Source organism: Amblyraja radiata, chromosome 16 (assembly GCF_010909765.2).
Source record: "Amblyraja radiata isolate CabotCenter1 chromosome 16, sAmbRad1.1.pri, whole genome shotgun sequence".
NCBI lineage: Eukaryota > Metazoa > Chordata > Chondrichthyes > Rajiformes > Rajidae > Amblyraja > Amblyraja radiata.
In genome coordinates this window covers 2,426,795-2,450,118 of record NC_045971.1, presented here as the reverse complement: position 1 = coordinate 2,450,118, position 23,324 = coordinate 2,426,795, and the positions used below count along the sequence as shown (strand labels likewise).

At 46.7% G+C, this 23,324-nt stretch overlaps 1 protein-coding gene across 2 annotated transcripts in view; it reads right to left on the bottom strand.

Moving 5' to 3' along the window:
- plxdc1 (plexin domain containing 1) overlaps positions 1-23,324 on the bottom strand; it is a 186,092-nt gene that overhangs the window by 74,885 nt on the left and 87,883 nt on the right. For both annotated transcript variants that reach the window (XM_033034877.1, XM_033034878.1), the window contains exons 6-7: positions 17,187-17,305; positions 13,099-13,198 (exon numbers count right to left, since the gene is read on the bottom strand). In XM_033034877.1, coding sequence (XP_032890768.1) covers positions 13,099-13,198; positions 17,187-17,305 — 219 coding nt within the window. The remainder of the gene's footprint in view (positions 1-13,098; positions 13,199-17,186; positions 17,306-23,324) is intronic.

Here is a 23,324-nt window from a genome sequence, read left to right as displayed (position 1 = left end):
GTGGATAGAGAACTGGCTGGCAAACAGGAAGCAAAGAGTAGGAGTAAACGGGTCCTTTTCACAATGGCAGGCAGTGACTAGTGGGGTACCGCAAGGCTCAGTGCTGGGACCCCAGCTATTTACAATATATATTAATGATCTGGATGAGGGAATTGAAGGCAATATCTCCAAGTTTGCGGATGACACTAAGCTGGGGGGCAGTGTTAGCTGTGAGGAGGATGCTAGGAGACTGCAAGGTGACTTGGATAGGCTGGGTGAGTGGGCAAATGTTTGGCAGATGCAGTATAATGTGGATAAATGTGAGGTTATCCATTTTGGTGGCAAAAACAGGAAAGCAGACTATTATCTAAATGGTGGCCGACTAGGAAAAGGGGAGATGCAGCGAGACCTGGGTGTCATGGTACACCAGTCATTGAAAGTAGGCATGCAGGTGCAGCAGGCAGTGAAGAAAGCGAATGGTATGTTAGCTTTCATAGCAAAAGGATTTGAGTATAGGAGCAGGGAGGTTCTACTGCAGTTGTACAGGGTCTTGGTGAGACCACACCTGGAGTATTGTGTACAGTTTTGGTCTCCAAATCTGAGGAAGGACATTATTGCCATAGAGGGAGTGCAGAGAAGGTTCACCAGACTGATTCCTGGGATGTCAGGACTGTCTTATGAAGAAAGACTGGATAGACTTGGTTTATACTCTCTAGAATTTAGGAGATTGAGAGGGGATCTTATAGAAACTTACAAAATTCTTAAGGGGTTGGACAGGCTAGATGCAGGAAGATTGCTCCCGATGTTGGGGAAGTCCAGGACAAGGGGTCACAGCTTAAGGATAAAGGGGAAATCCTTTAAAACCGAGATGAGAAGAACTTTTTTCACACAGAGAGTGGAGAATCTCTGGAACTCTCTGCCACAGAGGGTAGTCGAGGCCAGTTCATTGGCTATATTTAAGAGGGAGTTAGATGTGGCCCTTGTGGCTAAGGGGATCAGAGGGTATGGAGAGAAGGCAGGTACGGGATACTGAGTTGGATGATCAGCCATGATCATATTGAATGGCGGTGCAGGCTCGAAGGGCCGAATGGCCTACTCCTGCACCTATTGTCTATGTTTCTATGTTTCTATGTAGCAGCTGGAACAGTCCGTTGCAGGGGTGGAAGGGGTCTCCCATGATCTTATTGGCCCTGGAGTTGCACCTCCTAATGTATAGTTCCTGCAGGGGGGTGAGTGAAGTTCCCATAGTGCGTTCGGTCGAACGCACTACTCTCTGCAGAGCCTTCTTGTCCTGGGCAGAGCAATTCCCAAACCAGATGGTAATGTTCCCGGACAAGATGCTTTCCACAGCCGCTGAGTAGAAGCACTGGAGGATGGGAGAGAAGTGGGAGAGAAGTGGAAGAGTGGGGAGGGAGGGGTATGGGGAGTGGTGGAAGAGGGACAGAGGGGTAGGGGGAAGGGGGTGGGGTAGAGAGGGAAGAGGGGTGGGGGAGAGAGGGATGGGGGTGGGGGAGGAGGGGGAGGAGAGGGAGAGGGATGAGGAGAGGGAGATGAAGAGGGGGAGGAGAGAGGGGTGGGGGAGGGGAGGGGGAGAGAGGTGTGGGGGATGGGGGAGATGGGGTACCACCTCCAGTTTAAATTCCATTTGGAATATTTTGGAGTACCAAGAAACCAAGAACCAAGAAGTTCAACCCCACCAACGGACACGAGTCCAGAGCCCAACCAGCCCCAGTAGGGAGGAAGATGGAAGGGAGAAAATGCCCAATGGAGCAGTCACTGGCTGTGGCTGAAGAGAAAAGATTCTGTCTGGGCTGCCACGTGACTGACCATCTAGAGGCTAACCATAAGACGCACATAGAGGCTAACCATAAGTCTGCCTCAACTGAGGGTGTCTTGTGATAAAAGGCCGAAACACCCAGTGACGTTGAGGTACACAACTGAAGATGTGTCTGATTGGTAGCAAAATCACCCAGCGGTCACCCCAAGAATACCAAATGCACACAGAGAGTGGTGAATCTCTGGAATTCTCTGCCACAGAAGGTAGTTGAGGCCAGTTCATTGGCTATATTTAAGAGGGAGTTAGATGTGGCCCTTGTGGCTAAAGGGATCAGGGGGTATGGAGAGAAGGCAGGTACAGGATACTGAGTTGGATGATCAGTTGGATGATCAGCCATGATCATATTGAATGGCGGTGCAGGCTCGAAGGGCCGAATGGCCTACTCCTGCACCTATTTTCTATATTTCTATGTTTCTATGTAGTGAAAAACCTTAGGGATTGTAACATCCAGTCCCACTAATCAATCTTATTATTGCACTGTTATTGTTTGTTCTTTTTTTCCCTGAGTTTTTGCCATATTATTTATTACGATTACATGTTCTATTGTGCTGCAGCAAGTGAGAATTTCATTGTTCTATCTGGGACACATGACAATAAAATACTCTTGACTCTTTAGATCAGAGACGAGGAAACACTTTTTCTCACAGAGAGTGGCGAGTCTGTGGAATTCTCTGCCTCAGAGGGCGGTGGAGGCCGGTTCTCTGGATGCTTTCAAGATAGAGCTAGATAGGGCTCTTAAAAATAGCGGAGTCAGGGGATATGGGGAGAAGGCAGGAACGGGGTACTGATTGGGGATGATCAGCCATGATCACATTGAATGGTGGTGCTGGCTCAAAGTGCCAAATGGCCTACTCCTGCACCTATCGTCTATTGTCTTGACCTGACGTCCTCCTGATTACATTTTATCTCTGTATGCTTCGTTGTCAACTTCCCCAAGCTGACAGTGATCCATTCTACATTTTCCATGAGCTTCGGCCCCTTTGATCTGTCAATTTCACACTGTCACCCTTCCATATCTCTGTGTCTCTCCCTCTTCCCTGACTCGCAGTCTGAAGAAGGGTCTCTCGATCCAAAACGCCACCCGTTCCTTCTCTCCAGAGATGCTGCCTGTCCCGCTGAGTTACTCCAGCAGTTTGGGTCTGTCTATCTTTGTACTAGACAATGATGAATTGGGAAAGGAGACCACACCATAAAACTACAGGCTCATTCCAGCTCCCTTGGGGACGTTAATCCATTGGCATTGTTATATATCCTTAATTCTCCCTCAGAAATGTGTTTATCCTTGCCTCTTCCGCACATGACCGCAGGAGACTTATTAATATTCTGATGTTAATGTCACGCTGCATTCAACTTGTAAAACACATTTGCAGCTTGTCTGTCCACTGGTTCATTGACCCAGCCTCGTGAAAACATTGTCTGCTTATGCTGTAAATCTCTTCCCTCTTTAGCCTGCTGTCGCTGAGCTTATTTCTGTTGTTTTGTTTAAAACCGCACAGTGTCCTGATTGTGGACTTTGGAAGGAGTAGGAGGGGGACCCACAGCCCCATTTATATCAACGGGTCGATGGTTGAAAGGGTCAAGAACTTCAAATTCCTGGGCGTGCACATCTCTGAAGATCTTTCCTGGTCCGACAACACTAACGCAATTATCAAAAAAGCTCATCAGCGCCTCTACTTCCTGAGAAGATTACGGAGAGTCGTTTTGTCAAGGAAGACTCTCTCTAACTTCTACAGGTGCACAGTCAAGAGCATGCTGACCGGTTGCATCGTGGCTTGGTTCTGCAATTTGAGCGCCCTGGAGAGGAAAAGACTACAAAAAGTAGTAAACACTGCCCAGTCCATCATCGGCTCTGACCTTCCTTCCAACGAGGGGATTTATCGCAGTCGCTGCCTCAAAAAGGCTGGCAGTATCATCAAAGACCCACACCATCCTGGCCACACACTCATCTCCTTGCTACCTTCAGGTAGAAGGTACAGGAGCCTGAAGACTGCAACAACCAGGTTCAGGAATAGCTACTTCCCCTCAGCCATCAGGCTATTAAACCTGGCTCGGACAAAACTCTGATTATTAGCAACCACTTTCTGTTATTTGCACTACCAGTTTATTTATTCATGTGTGTATATATTTATATCATGGTATATGGACACATTTATCTGTTTTGTAGTAAATGCCTACTATGTTCTGTGTGCTTAAGCAAAGCAAGAATTTCATTGTCCTATACAGGGACACATGACAATAAACTCACTTGAACTTGAACTTGAACTTGACCCCAGAATGAATTCATCCCGCACGGGCGGCATGGTGGTGCAGCAGTGGAGTTGCCGCCTCACAGCGCCAGTGACCCGGGTTCCATCCTGACTACGGGCGCGGTCTGTACGGAGTTTGTACGTTCTCCCCGTGACCCGCTTGGGCTTTCTCCCATATCCTCGGTTTCCTCCCACACTCCAAAGACGTGCAGGTTTGTAGGTTAATTGGCTTGGTATAAATGTGAAATTGTCCCTTGTGTAGGTATGTTACAAAACTTACCTTCAGTGGCGCTGCAGTTCTGCCGCTGCCCGTGTGCGCGACTTTGGCGCCGTTGAGAGGGGGGGCGGGTTTAAAATGCGATTTTTCTGCAGACTATTCAAATCCATCTCTGTTAGGCTGTTTAGTTGCTAAAGAAAAATCGCTTCAACTGCCCAATTCTCCTGCCATTGCCCCATAACCCTTGACATCTGCACTAATCAAGAATCTGTCTATCTCCGCCTTAAAAATATCCATAGCGCTTTTAATTGTTAGAGTAAATTAAAAATCTTCTAAAGCCGTGAATGCCGACAACGAGACGGATCTCACGTAGGGGACAAGGCAAGGTAGGCTGTTTATTTTTACATAAAAAAGTACTTCTTAAGATGCCTTTAATCAAAATTTTAAGTCGCGAGAAAGTGACTTGGAGCCCATCCGAACCGGCAGTTATTTTCATGTCGACATGGGGTTCAAATTCACTGCAACTGCAACGTTCTAAACCAGCGCGTTCCACAAAATCCCACTCGCAAGATGATTTAAATGGCCATTCATTTACAGCAATTCCTTCCATTTGGCCTATAAATTGACGACAATGAGATTTTAAAATCATGTTATATTGCGAATTCTTGTGTGAATGTTATTTGGACATTTAGGCTATTTAAAAATGTAAATATTTTCTTAAGAAATGGATAGATGTTTAGATCTAGTAATTGAATTGTGTAATTAGCTACAATTGGGTAACTAACTAATTATATGCTTTAATTTCAGATCATCCAAGTAAGATTGTTTCATACTTGTTTCAGAATGCTTCAATCTATAATAACTGAAAATTTTTTTCAGTTCTCTTAATTTTTAATAAAGTTATGGCCATTTGACTGTCCTCGATCACAGCTTTTGTGTTAAGTCAATGGAAAAGCAATAGGGAACAAGATGCTAATTTCCGAGTATGAAAATGGCCATACATTTTTTAATAGTGAAGATATGAAAGTGAATTAGGTGTCAAATTAAACTTCTTCTATGCTTTATCTGATGGGATAAATTGCAGACTTGATTTTTAAAATCTCAAAATTTTGTAACATTGCTACCTTGTGTGTGTGTAGGGTAGTGTTAGTGTGCGGGGGTCGCTGGTCGGCGCGGACTTGGTGGGCCGAAGGGCCTGTTTCTGTGCTGTATTTCTAAACTAAACTAATCCAGTGCTATCACAGACCTCAGTCAATGGGTTGTAGATAGATCAGGACCTTTGGCCCACAATGTCTAGGCCAAGAACATGATGCCAAGGTAAACATCACTGCTGCCTCAGGTGATTCATATCCCTCCAATCCTGCTTTCAAGTGTTTTCAAATCCAAGAAAAATCACTCCCGATCCTTCTAATCCAGTAATAAAAATGAACTACAGATGCTGATTTATACCAAGAGTATAACATATGACGAGCATTTGAAGGCCTGTACTGGGCCTGTACTCGCTGGAGTTTAGAAGGATGAGTGAGGGCCTCACTGAAACCTATCGAATAGTGAAAGGACTGGATACAGTGGATGTGGAGAGGATGTTTCCACCAGTGGGAGTGTCTAGGACCAGAGGTCAAAGCCTCAGAATTAAAGGACGTTTCTTTAGTAAGGAGATGAGAAGGATTTCCTTTAGTCAGAGGGTGGTGAATCTGTGGAATTCATTGCCACACAAGGCTGTGGAGGCCAAGCCAATGGATATTTTTAAGGCGGAGATAGACAGATTCTTGATTAGTGCAGGTGTCAAGGGTTATGGGGCGATGGCAGGAGAATTGGGTTGAGAAGGAAAGATAGATCAGCCATGATTGAATGGCAGAGTAGACTCGATGGGCAGAATGGCCTAATTCTGCTCCTACCACATGAACCTATGATAGACACAAATGCTGGAGTAACTCAGCGGGTCAGGCAGCATCTCTGGAGAACATGGATAGGTGACTTTTCAGATTGGGGGCCCTCTTCAAACTGATTATAGTGGGCCCTGGTAGCAAGTATTGAAGGTTTTCATGCTACCAGTTCTCCCCCCCCACCCCCCTTCCCCCCCACCTACAATCAGTCTGAAGAAGGATCCTAACCCGAAACATCACCTATCTATGTTCTCCAGAGATGCTGCCCGAGCCGCTGAGTTACTCCAGCACTTTGTGTCTATCTTCGGTCCAGACCAGCATCTGCAGTTCCTTTCCACAGGTAGATGGGTGCAGGTGATTGCCTTTGTTTCACCTTCAAACACTCACCTCTCCCAAAGCCATATTCTTGCCATAGAGGGAGTACAGAGAAGGTTCACCAGACTGATTCCTGGGATGTCAGGACTTTCATATGAAGAAAGACTGGATGGACTCGGCTTGTACTCGCTAGAATTTAGAAGATTGAGGGGGGATCTTATAGAAACTTACAAAATTCTTAAGGGGTTGGACAGGCTAGATGCAGGAAGATTGTTCCCGATGTTGGGGAAGTCCAGAACTAGGGGCCACAGTTTAAGGATAAGATCTTTTGGGGCCGAGATGAGAAAATCATTTTTTACACAGAGAGTGGTGAATCTCTGGAACTCTCTGCCACAGAAGGTAGTTGAGGCCAGTTCATTGGCTATATTTAAGAGGGAGTTAGATATGGCCCTTGTGGCTAAAGGGATCAGGGGGTATGGAGAGAAGGCAGATACGGGATACTGAGTTGGATGATCAGCCATGATCATATTGAATGGCGGTGCAGGCTTGAAGGGCCGAATGGCCTACTCCTGCACCTATTTTCTATGTTTCTATGAGAGGTGATGAGAACGCAACTGCTTTTAGCTCGACACTCAAAGACAAAATGTTACTGAAGGTTACAATTACAGAATAATACACTAAATTCAGCAAGGGAATGATTTCTTGTTGGAAATATTGTAGACTGGTTGTGGTTTTGTTACCCAGCTCCAGGCAGTACTGGCCGAGGGCTGTGATTCCAAATTGTAACAGCCTGACATCAATTCCAGGCTGCCTTGAATGTATCACTACTATATCACTCAGACCAAAGAGGGAGCTTCTGTGCCAAGGGATGAGGCAAGTTCTGAAAGCTGTTCCCGAGGGTGGGCTGAAGATATTCTCGTGATTAACTAAGAACAGCTGTATATCACAATAATCCAGGGTGGCACGGTGGCGCAGCGGTAGAGACCCGGGTTCCATCCTGGCTACGGGCGCTGCCTGTACGGGATTTGTACTTTCTCCCTGTGACCGTGTGAGTTTTCTCCGGGTGCTTGAGTTTCCTTCCACACTCCAAAGACGTGCAGGTTTGTAGGTTAATTGGCTTCGGAGAAAATTGTAAATTGCCCCCAGTTTGTAGGATAGAGCTAGTGCAGGGGGGTTGCCGGTCAGTGTGGACTCGATGGGCTGAAGGGCCTGTTTCCACACTGGTTTTATGCCTGTTGTATTTGTGTAAGGCTTGATTGTATTCATGTATAATATAATCTGATTTAATTGAATAGCATGCAAACAAAATCAAATCACTATATCCCAGTGCATGAAAGTAATAAACATGGAAAAGTATGATATAGGTGCAGGAGTAGGCCATTCGGCCCATCAAGCCAGCACCGCCATTCAATATGATCATGGCTGGTCATCCACAATGGGCGACAGATGGCACAATGGGCTAAGTGTTCGGCTGGCAACCTGAAGGTGGCCGGTTCGAATCCTGCTTGGAGTGTGTACTGTCGTTGTGTCCTTGGGCAAGACACTTCACCTACCGTTGCCTGGGACTAGAGACGGAAATTAGCTACTGATTGGCTACAATCTCGCATATTTACATGCAAATGTTCATTAATATGCACCGTCCCTATAAACAAATCATTATTATTATTAATCAGTATCCCGTTCCCGCTTTCTCCCCATATCCCTTGATTCCTTTAGCCCCAAGAGTTAAATCTAACTCTCTCTTGAAAACATCCAGTGAATTGGCCTCCACTGCCTTCTGTGGCAGAGAATTCCACAGATTCACATCTCGCTGGGTGAAAATGTTTTTCCTCACCTCCGTTCTAAATGGCCTGCCCTTTTATTCTTAAACTGTGACTCCCTGGTTCTGGACTCCCCCAACATCGGGAACATTTTACCTGCTTCTAGCCTGCCCAATCCTTTAAGAATTGTATATGCTACAATCCAAATACCAATACCATTTCTCTCTACATATGCTGCCTGTCTCGCTGAGTTCCTCCAGCACTTTGTTTTTTTGCTCAATATCTCGGTGTCTTCAACATCTTGGCATGGTTCTATCGAGGTTCTGCCCAGAAGATGGAAGATGTCCTTCTGGACAGATGTTTTCCATTTCCAGAAAAATATTGCTCATCATTTAAGGAACTGTAGACGCACCCTTTCCACATGCTGGGTCATGGACTCTTTTTACATGATCTTAAGCTGTTGCCCCACTGCACCAGAGACCCCTGGTTCGATCCTGACTACGGGTGCTGTCTGTACGGGGTTTGTACGTCCCCCCCCCGGTGACCAAGTGGGTTTTCACCGGGTGTTCCGGTTTCCTCCTACACTCCAAAGGCGTGCAGTTCCTCCTACACTCCAAAGGCGTGCAGTTTGTAGATGAATTGGCTTCTGCAAACTGTTAAGTTGTCCCTAATTTGTAGAATAGTGCTAGTGTGTGGGGTGATTGCTGGTTGGCAGGGACTAGGTGGGCGAAGGGCCTGTTTCCAGACTCAAGTAAAGACTTGAAAAATAAGTGTAAGGTTAACACTCCTGATGACGATATGAAACTCTCTCGCCCGCTGCCTGTAGGTCCCAAGGGTATCTTTTGGCTGGTTTTATTCCATCTTGCAGAATGGTAATTCTGGTCTTCTTCACTGAGAATCAGGCAGAGTTATAAAAATGTCTGTCTCTCCTGATCAATTATCACTCATCACCATCTATATCTCTAATTTCCCTTTCCCCTGACTCTGAAGTCCAGTCTTAAGTCCAGTCCAGTCACAGTTTAAGGATAAGAGGGAAGTCTTTTAGGACCGAGATGAGAAAATCATTTTTCACACAGAGAGTGGTGAATCTGTGGAATTCTCTGCCACAGAAGGTAGTTGAGGCCACAGTTCATTGGCTATATTTAAGAGGGAGTTAGATGTGGCCCTTGTGGCTAAAGGGATCAGGGGGTATGGAGAGAAGGCAGGTACAGGATACTGAGTTGGATGATCAGCCATGATCATATTGAATGGCGGTGCAGGCTCGAAGGGCCGAATGGCCTGCTCCTGCACCTATTTTCTATGTTTCTATGTTTCTAAGAAGGGTCTCGACCCGAGACACCAGCTATTCCTTTTTCTCCAGAGATGCTGCCTGACCCGCTGGGTTACTCCAGCTTTTTGCGTCTGAAATCCGCATCTGCGGTTCCGTCCTGCACTTCAGTAAGGATGCTTCGGGTAAGTCTTGCTAAATATCGAAAATAGTAGCAGGCCAGATGTTGGCTTCCACCTTTGAAATGTAGCTGCATTGAAAGCTCACTCCGACCTCAATGTCATAGCACATAGAATACAGAACAGCACAAGAACAGGCCCTTTGGCCCACAATGTCCGTGCTGGACATGAAGCCAGGTTAAACTACTCTCAATTGCCTGCAGGTGATCCATAGCAGCCTGTAATTTCCAGGATCATCTCTCTCTCTCCTCCCTTTCTCAAACAAATGAACAAGTCTGTGGAATTCTCTGCCTCAGAGGGCGGCGGAGGCCGGTTCTCTGGATGCTTTCAAGAGAGAGCTAGATAGGGCTCTTAAAAATAGAGGAGTCAGGGGATATGGGGAGAAGGCAGGAACGGGGTACTGATTGGGAATGATCAGCCATGATCACATTGAATGGCTGTGCTGGCTCGAAGGGCCGAATGGCCTCCTCCTGCACCTATTGTCTATTGCCTAACATTAACTCCCATTCACACAAGAGACTCCTGACGCTGGAATCTGGGGACAAAACTGAAGCTGTTGGAGCAACTTAGTGGGTCAGGCAGCGTCTGAGTTTAGTTAAGATGAGTTTATTGTCACGAGTACCGAGGTACAGTGGAGAGCCTTTGTTGCGTGCTAACCAGTCAGCAGAGAGACGATACAAGATTATAATCGAGCCGTCCACAGTGTACAGGTGCTTGACGTGGATAGAGTGGATGTGGTGGGAGAGTCTAGGACTAGAGGACAAAGCCTCAGAATTAAAGGACATTCCTATAGGAAGGAGACGAGGAGGAATTTCGTCAGTCAGAGGGCGGTGAATCTGTGGAATTCTTTGTCACAGAAGGCTGTGGAGGCCAAGTCAGTGGATATTTTTTTTAAGGTAGATTCTTGATTAGTACGTGTGTTAGAGGTTACGGGGAGATGGCTGGAGAATGGGGTTCGCAGGGAGAGACAGATTAGCCATGCTTGAATGGCGGAGTAGACTTGATGGGCCAAATGGCCTAATACTGCTCCTATCACTGATGACCCTATGAATACTGTTTTTTTGCTCAAGATTCCAGCACCTGCAGTTCCTTCACGACACTGGTGAGGCCTCATTTGGAGTTTTGTGTTCAGTTTTGTTCATAGGAAATAGAAAATAGAAAATAGGTGCAGGAGTAGGCCATTCGGCCCTTCGAACCTGCTGCAGGAAAGATCACGCTAAGCTGGAACGAGTGAAGAGAAGAGTTTACAAGTATTTTGCCAGGACCTGAGGGCCTGAGCTATAAGGACAGGTTGAGCAGACTAGGACTTTATCCCTTGACGAGCAAGAGGATGAGGACTAATCTCATAGAGGTGTATAAATTCATGAGGGAGATGGGGTGAATGCACAGAATCTGTAAAAACCCGAGATGGGGAACAAGAAGCACAGGGCATAAGTTTAAGGTGAGAGGGAAGGGACTTAAACCCCTGTCCCACGGTACGAGTTCATTCCAAGAGCTCTCCCGAGTTTGCCCTGATTCGAACTCGGAGATTTACGGTAATGGCCGCTCGTCGGTACTCGGGGCTCTCGTGGACATTTTTCATCGTGTTGAAAAATCTTCACGAGTCTTCCCGTGCTTACCTGCCGTTAGCGAGTCTTCCCGAGTACCTGCCGTTAGCGCTAAGAGACGTCCCCGAGCTCCGATGTACCCGCTACGTTCATTCTCTTGGAATGAACTTGCACCGTGGGACAGGGCTATTAATAGGAACTTGAAGGGCAACCTTTTCACTCAGAGAGTGGTGGGTACAGGGAACGAGCTGCCAGAGGAGGTCATTGAAGCAGGTTCTATGAGGACATTCAAAAGACATTTGGACAAGGAATAAAGTACATGGGTAGGAGATATTTTGAGGGATATGGGCCATAGGCAAGCAGATTGGACTAGTGTAGATCGAGGGGTTTCATTGTCGGAGTGGGCAGGTTTTTAGTTTGGTTTAGAGATTTTAGTGCCCCTGCTTTTCTCACTGTACTTACTTCTTCTGGGTTCCATTCTTAGAAACCATGGCATCTCTTTTCATTGTTATGCTGATGATAGTCAGATATATGTGCCGCTGAAGAAGAAAGATGCTTTCTCAGTCAAACCACTTCTGTTATGTCTTGATGACATTAAATCCTGGATGGCCCTAAACTTTTTACATTTTAATGAAAAGTAAACAGAAGTGATAGTGTTTGGTCCCAATGGCTCCCGTGAACCTCCTCCTGTTGACTTGGGTCCCCTGGCACTGTATGTGAAGCCAACAGTTTTAAACTTGGGTTTTAAAATGGACAGTGATTTTAAATTAGATCGTCAAATATGCGTGGTAGTTAAGTCCAGCTTCTTTCATTTAAGGCAGCTGGCAAAGGTGAAGCCCATTCTTGAGCGGCAGCATTTTGAAACAGTAATCCAAGCCTTCATTACGTCTAGGCTGGATTACTGTAACGCACTTTATTTTGGAGTTAGCCAATCTTCCCTTGCACGTCTCCAGTTGGTCCAGAATGCTGCTGCTGGCCTTTTAACTGGAACACGTAAGAGGGAGCACATAACGCCTATTCTGGCCTCCCTCCACTGGCTGCCGGTGTACTTTAGAGTTCATTTTAAGATTCTTTTATTTGTTTTTAAATCTTTAAATGGTCTCGCCCCGCCTTACCTCTCTGAGCTGCTTCATCCCTACGCTCCTTCCCGGTGCCTCGGGTCAGCTGATCAGCTGCTCCTGGAGGTACCGAGGTCTAAGCGGAAGCTCAGAGGGGATAGAGCCTTCTCTGTTGCTGCTCCCACATTATGGAACACTCTGCCGTTGCACATTAGACAGGCCCCTTCACTGTCCATCTTCAAAACTAGTCTTAAAACCCTTTTCTATTCCTTGGCTTTCACCCCTGCATGAGACTTTGCTCCTGTTTTAGTGTTTTTATTATTGTTTTTTATTGTTTTTACTGTCTTTTAATGTTTTTATTGTTTTGTTTTATGTTTATGATTAGTCATGTACAGCACTTTGTTGCAACAGTGGTTGTTTTTAAAGTGCTCTATAAATAAAGTTCAGTTCAGTTCAGTTCAGAGATACAGCGCAGAAACAGGCCCTTCGGCCCACCGGGTCCGTGCCAACCAGCGATCCCCGTACATTAACACTATCCTACACCCTCTAGGGACAATTTTTACATTTACCAAGCCAGTTAACCCACGTCTTTGGAATGTGGGAGGAAACCGAAGATCTTGGAGAAAACCCACGCAGGTCACGGGGAGAAGGTACAAACTCCACACAGACAGCACCCGCAGTCGGGATCGAAGCCGGGTCTCCAGTGCCGCATTCGCTGTAAGGCAGCAACTCTACCGCTGCGCCACCGTGACAGGCCAAAGGGCCTGTTTCCATGCTGTACGCCTCTGTAACCATGGGTTCACTTACCAGAAGCTTGCGATTCCACCTGGTCGATCATGAAGGCATCAGATAGTCCCACTTTGACTGGGTGTTGTGCAGAATTTATCTGAGTCACAGTTATTGGGACCTAGAGATCAGAGCAAAAAGCATTGTTAACCTTCAAACACTGACACCAGCCAAAGATAGACACAAAATGTTGGAGTAACTCAGCGGGACAGGCAGCATCTCTGGAGAGCAGGAATGGATGACGTTTCGGGTCGAGACCCTTCCGCAGTCTGAGTTACTCCAGCATTCTGTGTCTACCTTTGATTTAAACCAGCATCTGCAATTCCCTCCTGCACACTGACACCAAACATGCAGGTGGACAGTAAGCCATTTAGAACGGAGACGAGGAAACACTTTTTCTCACAGAGAGTGGTGATTCTGTGGAATTCTCTGCCTCAGAGGGCGGTGGAGGCGGGTTCTCTGGATGCTTTCAAGAGAGAGCTAGATAGGGCTCTTAAAAATAGCGGAGTCAGGGGATATGGGGAGAAGGCAGGAATGGAGTACTGATTGGGGGTGATCAGCCATGATCACATTGAATGGCGGTGCTGGCTCGAAGGGCCAAATGGCCTACTCCTGCACCTAGTGTCTATCTTCTATTGTCTATTGACAGGGAAATACCTATTCAGCCCAGATAAGAACCAAAACTACTATCTACCTCATTAGTGTACCTTGTACGATACCTTGCACTAAACATTATTCCTCCGCCCACCATATCCACTCTATCCAAGCCTTGTATCTGTACACTGTAAAAGGCTCGATTGTAATCATGTATTGTCTTTACGTTGACTGGTTAGCGCGCAACAAAAGCTTTTCACTGTACCTCGGTACACAACTGTCACATGCTTGAACCACGAGCGTAGAGGAAAAAGAATAAAAGAAGAATATATTTCTACAATATCATTTTCAGCTTGGGTGAAATACAACTGGTGCAGCAGGTAGAGCCGCTGCCTCACAGCGACAGAGACCCAGGTTCGATCCTGACCTTGGGTGCTGTCTGTACGGAGTTTGCATGTTCTCCCTGTGACCGCATGCATTTCCTCCTGTTGCTCAGTTTCCCAAAGACGCGTGGGTTTTATTGGTCAATTGGCCTCCGTAAAATTGCCCCCAAGCTTGCAGAGAGCGGATTCAAAACTGGGATAATATAGAACTAGTGTGAACGGGTGATCGATGGTCGGCGCGGACTCAGTCGTCCGAAGGCCTTGGTTCCTTGGTTTAGTTTATAATTTTAGTCTTTCTAGTTTTAGAGATACAGCACGGAGACCGTCCCTTCAACCCACCGAGTCCGTGCCGATCAGCGATCTCAGCACACCAGCACAATCATAGAAACATAGAAACATAGACAATAGGTGCAGGAGTAGGCCATTCGGCCCTTCGAGCCTGCACCGCCATTCGATATGATCATGGCTGATCATCCAACTCAGTATCCTGTACCTGCCTTCTCTCCATACCCCCTGATCCCTTTAGCCACAAGGGCCACATCTAACTCCCTCTTAAATATAGCCAATGAACTGTGGCCTCAACTACCTTCTGTGGCAGAGAATTCCACAGATTCAACACTCTCTGTGTGAAAAATGATTTTCTCATCTCGGTCCTAAAATACTTCCCTCTTATCCTTAAACTGTGACCCCTAGTTATGGACCTTAAACTGTGACCCCTAGTTATGGACCTTAAACTGTGACCCCTAGTTCTGGACCTTAAACTGTGACCCCTAGTTCTGGACCTTAAACTGTGACCTTTAGTTCTGGACCTTAAACTGTGACCCCTAGTTCTGGACCTTAAACTGTGACCCCTAGTTCTGGACCTTAAACTGTGACCCCTAGTTCTGGACCTTAAGCTGTGACCCCTAGTTCTGGACCTTAAACAGTGACCCCTAGTTCTGGACCTTAAACTGTGACCCCTAGTTCTGGACCTTAAACTGTGACCCCTAGTTCTGGACCTTAAACTGTGACCCCTAGTTCTGGACCTTAAACTGTGACCCCTAGTTCTGGACCTTAAACTGTGACCCCTAGTTCTGGACCTTAAACTGTGACCCCTAGTTCTGGACCTTAAACTGTGACCCCTAGTTCTGGACCTTAAACTGTGACCCCCTAGTTCTGGACCTTAAACTGTGACCCCTAGTTCTGGACCTTAAACTGTGACCCCTAGTTCTGGACCTTAAACTGTGACCCCTAGTTCTGGACCTTAAACTGTGACCCCTAGTTCTGGACCTTAAACTGTGACCCCTAGTTCTGGACCTTAAACTGTGACCCCCTAGTTCTGGACCTTAAACTGTGACCCCTAGTTCTGGACCTTAAACTGTGACCCCTAGTTCTGGACCTTAAACTGTGACCCCTAGTTCTGGACTACTCCCCAGGTACAATTTACAATTTTACCAAAGCCAATGAACCTACATACCTGCACGTCCTTTTTTAGTTTAGATTAGTTTAGTTTAGAGATACAGCACGGAAACTGACCATTCGATCTCCGCACACTAACACTATCCTACACACTCATGGGACAATTTACAATGATATCAAGCCAATTAGGTTACAAACCTGTACGTCTCTAGAGTGTGGGAGGAAACCGGAGCTCCCGGAAAAACAAAAGGCGCGGTTACGGGGAAAAAGTACATGTTCCATACAGACAGCACCCATAGTCAGGATCAAATCTGGGTCCCTGGCGCTGTAAGGCAGCAACCCTACCGCTGGGCCACCGTGCCACGCCATTGTCCAGCAAACTAATGAAATACTTTGGACAAGTAACTACAGCTAACACAGTGATCATCCCTGCTTCAACTACCTCCTCTGGCAGCTCGGTCCATACGCCCACCACCCTTTGTCCAAAATAGTTGCCCCTTTGGTTCCTATTAAATCTTTCCCCCCCCATCACCTTAGAAACATAGAAACATAGAAAATAGGTGCAGGAGGAGGCCATTCGGCCCTTCGAGCCTGCACCGCCATTCAATATGATCATGGCTGATCATCCAACTCAGTATCCTGTACCTGCCTTCTCTCTATACCCCCTGATCCCTTTAGCCACAAGGGCCACATCTAACTCCCTCTTAAATATAGCCAATGAACTGTGGCCTCAACTACCTTCTGTGGCAGAGAATTCCAGAGATTCACCACTCTCTGTGTGAAAAATGTTTTCCTCATCTCGGTCCTAAAAGATTTCCCCCTTATCCTTAAACTGTGACCCCTTGTTCTGGACTTCCCCAACATCGGGAACAATCTTCCTGCATCTAGCCTGTCCAACCCCTTAAGAATTTTGTAAGTTTCTATAAGATCCCTCCTCAATCTTCTAAATTCTAGCGAGTTCTCACCTTAAACCTATGTCCTCAGGTTCTCGATTCCCCTACTCTGGGCAAGAGGTTTGGCGTTTACCTGATCTATTTCTTTCACGTAAAATTCTGTAAGGACGAATTTCCATTTTCCCAAATGCATGTTAGGAGTCACCTCTCCGAATTAAAGTTCGACATTTTGGAATAAAAATTGTCAGTCAACAAGAGAAAGGTCCCACTATTTGTCTTCTGCCATTCAACCAATCTTCCATCCATGCTAGTATCTTCCCCTTAATACCATGGGATCTCGTCTTATTTAGCAGCCTCACATGCGGCACTTTCTCAAGAACCTTCTGCAAATTCAAGTAAACAACATCCACTGACTCTCCCTTGTCTGTCCCTGCTGGTTTAGTGTTTGCCCACTGGTTTACATGTGACAATAAACGAAAGTAAACTAAATCTATAAGGTAGACGAAAATGCTGGAGAAACTCAGCGGGTGAGGCAGCATCTATGGAGCGAAGGAAATAGGCAATGTTTGGGGTCAAACTCAAACTATAGGTCATGATGCAGCTTTATAGGACTTTGTTATGGCCACATTTGGAGTATTTGCGTGCAGTTCTTCTGTAGGTCTTTGGAGTGTGGGAGCAAAACCGAAGATCTCGGAGAAAACGTGCAAACTCCGTACAGGCAGCAACAGTAGTTGGGATCGAACCCGGCGTCTCTGGCGCTGTAAGGCAGCAACTCTACCGCTGCGCCACCGTGCCGCCCCGTTGATGTTCCCCGTCCGCGCGCGTCACGCTCTACACTCACGTCCTTGTAGCTGAAGACGATTCTCCCCTCGTGACACAACATGGCCTGAAAGGTGAAACTTCCAATGTCCTCTCGGTCGGGCAGGTACACCTTGTCCCATTGTACGACAAACGCAGTCCCTGAAAAGTACAGACAGGACCAGTGAGACGTGATACAGAGACACGTGGGCAGCTGCTTACACCTTACTACAGCGACTTTCATATAGAGACATAGGAATTAGAAATTAGGTGCAGGAGTAGAGGCCATTCGGCCCTTCGAGCCTGCACCGCCATTCAATATGATCATGGCTGATCATCCAATGAAGAAAGAGTGGATAGACTCGGCTTGTACTCGCTGGAATTTAGAAGATTGAGGGGGGGGGATCTTATAGAAACTTACAATATTCTTAAGGGGTTGGACAGGCTAGATGCAGGAAGATTGTTCCCGGTGTTGGGGAAGTCCAGAACAAGGGGTCACAGTTTAAGGATAAGAGGGAAATCTTTTAGGACCGAGATGAGAAAATCATTTTTTACACAGAGAGTGGTGAATCTCTGGAATTCTCTGCCACAGAAGGTAGTTGAGGCCACAGTTCATTGGCTATATTTAAGAGAGAGTTAGATGTGGCCCTTGTGGCTAAAGGGATCAGGGGGTATGGAGAGAAGGCAGGTACAGGATACTGAGTTGGATGATCAGCCATGATCATATTGAATGGCGGTGCAGGCTCGAAGGGCCGAATGGCCTATTCCTGCACCTATTTTCTATGTTCTATGTTTCTATGTTTCTATGTTTCTATGTTTCTATGTTTCTATGTTTCTATGTTTCTATGACTCCAAAATCGTTGACATGAGCTGTCAGTAATGAATGAAAAGTTTAAGGCCACTTGTTTTTTTGTTAATACTTTTGAGATACTACATGGAGACGAGCCCTTTGTCCCACTTGAGCCCACGTTAAGGGCGGCACGGTGGCGCAGCGGTAGAGTTGCTGCCTTACAGCGCCAGGGAGCCGGGTTCGATCCTGACTACAGGCACTGTAAGGCAGCAGCTCTACCATTGCGCACTGTGTATCATGACATCCAGCTGCTAGCTCCATCACCACCCTTACTATTACTGTTGTGACTACAACAGAGCACACGTATACGATGCGTTTAAAATAACCTAATTCCCCAAAGGGGAGTACATAAGAAGGACAGACATTGGGCGGGGGAAGGGGTGGGTACACAAGAGTAATGAAAGGGGGCGGCACGTTGGCGCAGCGGTAGAGTTGCTGCCCTACAGCGCCAGTGACCCGGGTTCGATCCTGACTACGGGCGCTCTCTGTACCGAGTTTGCACGTTCTCCCCGTGACCTGCGTGGGATTTCTCCAGGATCCCCGGTTTCCTCCCACACTCCAAAGACGTACAGGTTTGTAGGTTATTTGGCTTGGTATAATTGTAAATTGTCCCTAGTGTGTGTAGGATAGTGTTAATGTGCGGGGATCGCTGGTCGGCGTGGACTCGGTGGGCCAAATGGCCTGTTTCCTCGCTGAATCTCTAAACTGAACCAAACTAAACTATAGAAGAAGGGTCTGAAGAAGGGTTTCGGGCATGAAACGTCGCCTATTTCCTTCGCTCCATAGATGCTGCTGCACCCGCTGAGTTTCCCCAGCAATTTTGTGTACCTTCCAAACTAAACTATACCTGTGCAAGGTGCTGGTGAGACCTTGGGTCTGGTACACAGTTCTGGACTTCTTATTTCAGGACAGACATTCTTGAATTGGGCACCATGCCGAGATAATTGACTAAATTGATTCCTGAGGTGAGGGGGCGTTCCATGAGGAGATTGAGGAAAATTGGGCAATATTCTCTGACCTTTAGAAATCTAGGTGAACTGATTGAGATGTAGAGGATTCCAAGGAGGTTGGCCGACTAGCTGCAGAAGGTTGGGCAGCTTACAGCCCTGTGGTATGAATATTGATTTATCTAACATCAAGTAACCCTTGCATCCCCTCTCTCTCCATCCCTCCCCCCGCCCAGGTCGTTGTACGAGCTTCAAAGTCGTCTTGTTGAGTCTCATTGCCTGTAACTCGTGCCCCCTGCACCAGCTAACAATGGCCTGTCTCCGTTATCATCGTTACATTTTTGCATTTCTTTCGTTCATTTTTTCCACGTCACCATCTATATCTGTCGTTTCCCATTCCCCTTGACTCTCAGTCTGAAGAAGGGTCTCAACCTGAAACATCATCTATTCCTGTTTTCCATAGTTGCTGCCTGTCCTACCGAGTTACTCCAGCTTTTTGTGACTATAGAGCTATGGAGAGAATGCTTTCTTGGTGAGCAAAGGCTTAGCTTTAAGAATTGACTATGTGATTGAGATGAGGGAGGAAATCTTTGATGGATGTGAATATTTGGAATCTATGATAAGTTTAGTTTGGTTTATTGTCACGTGTACCAAGGCACAGTAAAAAGCTTTTGTTTAAAAAAAAAAAATTTAGACATATAGCACGGAAACAGGCCCTTCGGCCCACCGAGTCTGCACCGACCAGCGATCCCCGTACAGTAACACTACCCTACACACACTGGGGACTAGTTTACATTTATACATTTATACCAAGCAAATTAACCTACGAACCTGTACGTCTTTGGAGTGTGGGAGGAAACCAAAGATCTTGGAGAAAACCCACGCATGTCACGGGGAGAACGTACAAACTCCGTACAAACAAGCACCCGTAGTCAGGATCGGGCTCGGGTCTCTGGCGCTGTAAAGGCAGTAGCTCTACCTCTAAGCCACCAACACACAAAAAAGTACACTTTAAGCTGGGCTAAGCACATTTTAAGACGACAGGGGATTCAATGTTTAGGGGAAACCAGGGGGAGGATAGAACTGTGGGAAAGGTAGGATCAGCCATGAACATTGACTGCTGGAACAGGCTTGAGGGACCTATTTCAAAAGTCAAGTGTGTTTTATTCTCACGTGTCCAGAAACGGAACAATGCAATTTCCTACATTCTACAAACGGAGAAGTCATTAAAATGCCAATTAAGCAAATCCTTTTTTTGGTGGGATTTTTTATGAAGAGCAAGAACTAAGAAAACCAGGGTGATCTACGGAGAAGATTCCACAGGAGATGTAAATGCAGGACAGCGGAGAAGATAAAAGGAATTCTGATTTGGATAAGAAAAGAAATCGGCAATGAAGGCAGGTAACTAATTAATTAATTTCAGTGGGATGAATGGGGTTCTCAACCAAAGAAAATCATAAGATCAAAAGAAGGACTTTTATTAAATTCCTCATAGTTTCAACTTCTTTGCAACACTGATGATTTGAATCTTTACTTGTACTTATCTTAATGTTCAGCTCTTCGGTCCCTCTCTTGCCTGTGGATATGGAGACGTTGCCATTCTTTCATTATACAATGAGACTATTGGCGTGTATGAAAGAACTGCAGATGCTGGTTTAAATCGAAGGTAGACACAAAATGCTGGGGTAACTCAGCGGGTGAGGCAGCATCTCTGGAGAGAAGGAATGGGCGACGTTTCGGGTCGAGACCCTTCTTCAGACTGATGTCAGGGGAGTGGATAAAGATAGAATGTAGTCGGAGGCAGTAAGACCAGTGGGAGAACTGGGAAGGGGAAGGGGATGGAGAGAGAAAGCAAGGGCTATCTGAAGTTAGAGAAGTCAATGTTCATATCGCTGGAGTGTAAACTACCCAAGCAAAATATGAGGTGCTGTTCCTCCAATTTCATATTTCACACCTCATATTTCGCTTGGGTAGTTGTATGAACATTGACTTCTCTAACTTCAGATAGCCCTTGCTTTCTCTCTCCATCCCCTCCCCCTTCCCAGTTCTCCCACTAGTCTTACTGTCTCCGCCCACAAGGCTATTGATGTTGTCGCTTTGTACTCTGAAGGGTCCCCACCAGAACCAGCAATAAATTAAAATTCATGTGAATCTTAATATTTTAATATTAATCGATCAGGTAGTCAGTCCAACCTGCCTTCCATTGACTCCATCTACACCTCACGCTGCCTCACCAAGGCCAGCAACATAGTCAAGGACCCGTCGCAACCTGGCCACTCCCTCTTCTCCCATCTCCCATCAGACAAAAGGCACAGAAGTATGAAAATGCACGGCGACCTGAATCCTGGGCTCGGCCGCGGGGCCCAGTGGACGACATCGTCGGGAGCTCGCAGGTCACGGGTTGGTGACCTGTTTTTCCGGAGCTCCCGCAACAACAGCTGCGTCCGCTGGACTGGAGGGCGGCAGCTTCGGCAGCTTCGACCACCCCGGGCCGCGGAGCTTGAACCGGCCCGTTGCGCGGAGCTCGGTTGAGCCGCGGGACTGACATTACTTACCATCACCCCGCGGGGTCACAACAACGGAAGCCTGGATCGCCTCAACGCAGAGGGAGAACAAGGAGGGAAGAGACAGAGACTTTAAGACTTTTGCCTCCATCACAGTGAGGAGGTGTCTGGTGAACTCACTGTGGTGGATGTTTATTTGTGTTTATTGTGTGTTTTGTTGTTTATTATTATATGTATGACTGCAGGCACGATAGGTCTGAATGACAATAATGGAATCTAATCTAATCTAATCTAATCTAATCTAATCTAAAACCTCCAGATTCAGGGACAGTTTCTTCCCAGCTGTTATCGGGCAACTGAGTCATCCTCCCAACAACTAGAGGGCAGTGCTGAACTACTAGCTACCTCATTCGAGACCCTCAGACTATCTTTGATCTGACTTTACTGGACTTTATCTTGCACCAAATGTTATACCCATAATCCGGTATCTATCTGTACGCTGGGGATGGCTTGTTGGTAATCATGTATAGTCTTTTAGTTCATTGGAGAGCACGCTACAAAAACCTTTTCACTGTACCTCGGTACATGTGACAATAAACACAGCTAAACTCACCTACTTGTACCTGGCCACATCACAATGTCAGAATTCCACGATACAGACGTGGTGACATTTCCTCTAGGAGAATTGAGGACCAGAGGACATGGGTTTAAGGTGGAGGAGGAAAGATTTAATAAGAATCTGAGGGGTAACTTTTTTACACAAAGAACGCATGGATCGAGCTGCCAGCGGAGGTTGTTGAGGCAGGGACTATTGCAACGTCGAAGAAACAATTAGGCCAGGTACATGGATAGGACAAGGAAATTGGGATAATGGGCCAAAACAGGCAGGTGGGACTAGTGTAGATGGGGCATGCTAGTCGGTTTGGGCCAGTTGGGCCAAAGGGCCTGTTTCCACGCTGTATGACTCTATGACACTTTGCTGTCCTTCGCGCGCCATTTACGCGACCTGCTAGCGTGTGGGTAACGTGTGGGTAGCGTGTGGATAGCGTGTGGGTAGCTCGTGACGGGCGCATGGAGCGGTGTGGAGGAGTGTGGACTTCGTCCTGAATGAAGTCTTCGCGCGCCATTGGCCTGTCGCGTAACTGACGGCCAAAGTGGGACAGGCCCAAGACCCTGGCGCGACGCAACGTCTCACCTCCAACAGCAGCAGAAGCAGGCAAACGATCGCCGAGCTCGGCCTGGGGCTCACGGCCGTTGCGGATTCGGATCCGCCCCCACTCCTACTCCCGGAGCGGGGCCAAGGCGATTGGAGATAGAAACAAAATCCTGGAGTAACTCAGCGGGACCGGCAGCATCTCTAGAGAGAAGGAATGGGTGACCCTTCTTTCAGACTGAAGAAGAGTCTCGACCCAAAACATCATCCATTCCTTCTCTCCAGAGATGCTGCCGGTCCCGCTGAGTTACTCCAGCATTTTGTGTCTATCTTCAAATGACGTCACGCGCTCCAGACGGCCGTGCGGACGCATGATGACGCGCGTGACTCTCGCGGGACCGTCGCGCGTCAGTCACTACCGGCTTGTCGCGTAAGTGACGGCCCAAGTGGGTCAGGCCCTTAAATCTTGTCATTGTTCCATCCAAGTTATTATCAAATTCAATTACAGGCATAATTACATTCACACCGATGAAGTATTGCAAGTGAGTTGTGACCAGTCTGTTTGGGAGAAAGTATCGGTAACATAATTATAGCTTCATGGTGGGTTCATTGGCACAGAAATAAAGAATATTGTTTAATCTAAAAGATCATATGATAAATAAAGGTTTGGAAGGGCTTCAATTCAATTTAACCACATCATTATTTATCAGTACATCCAGCTGTGTCT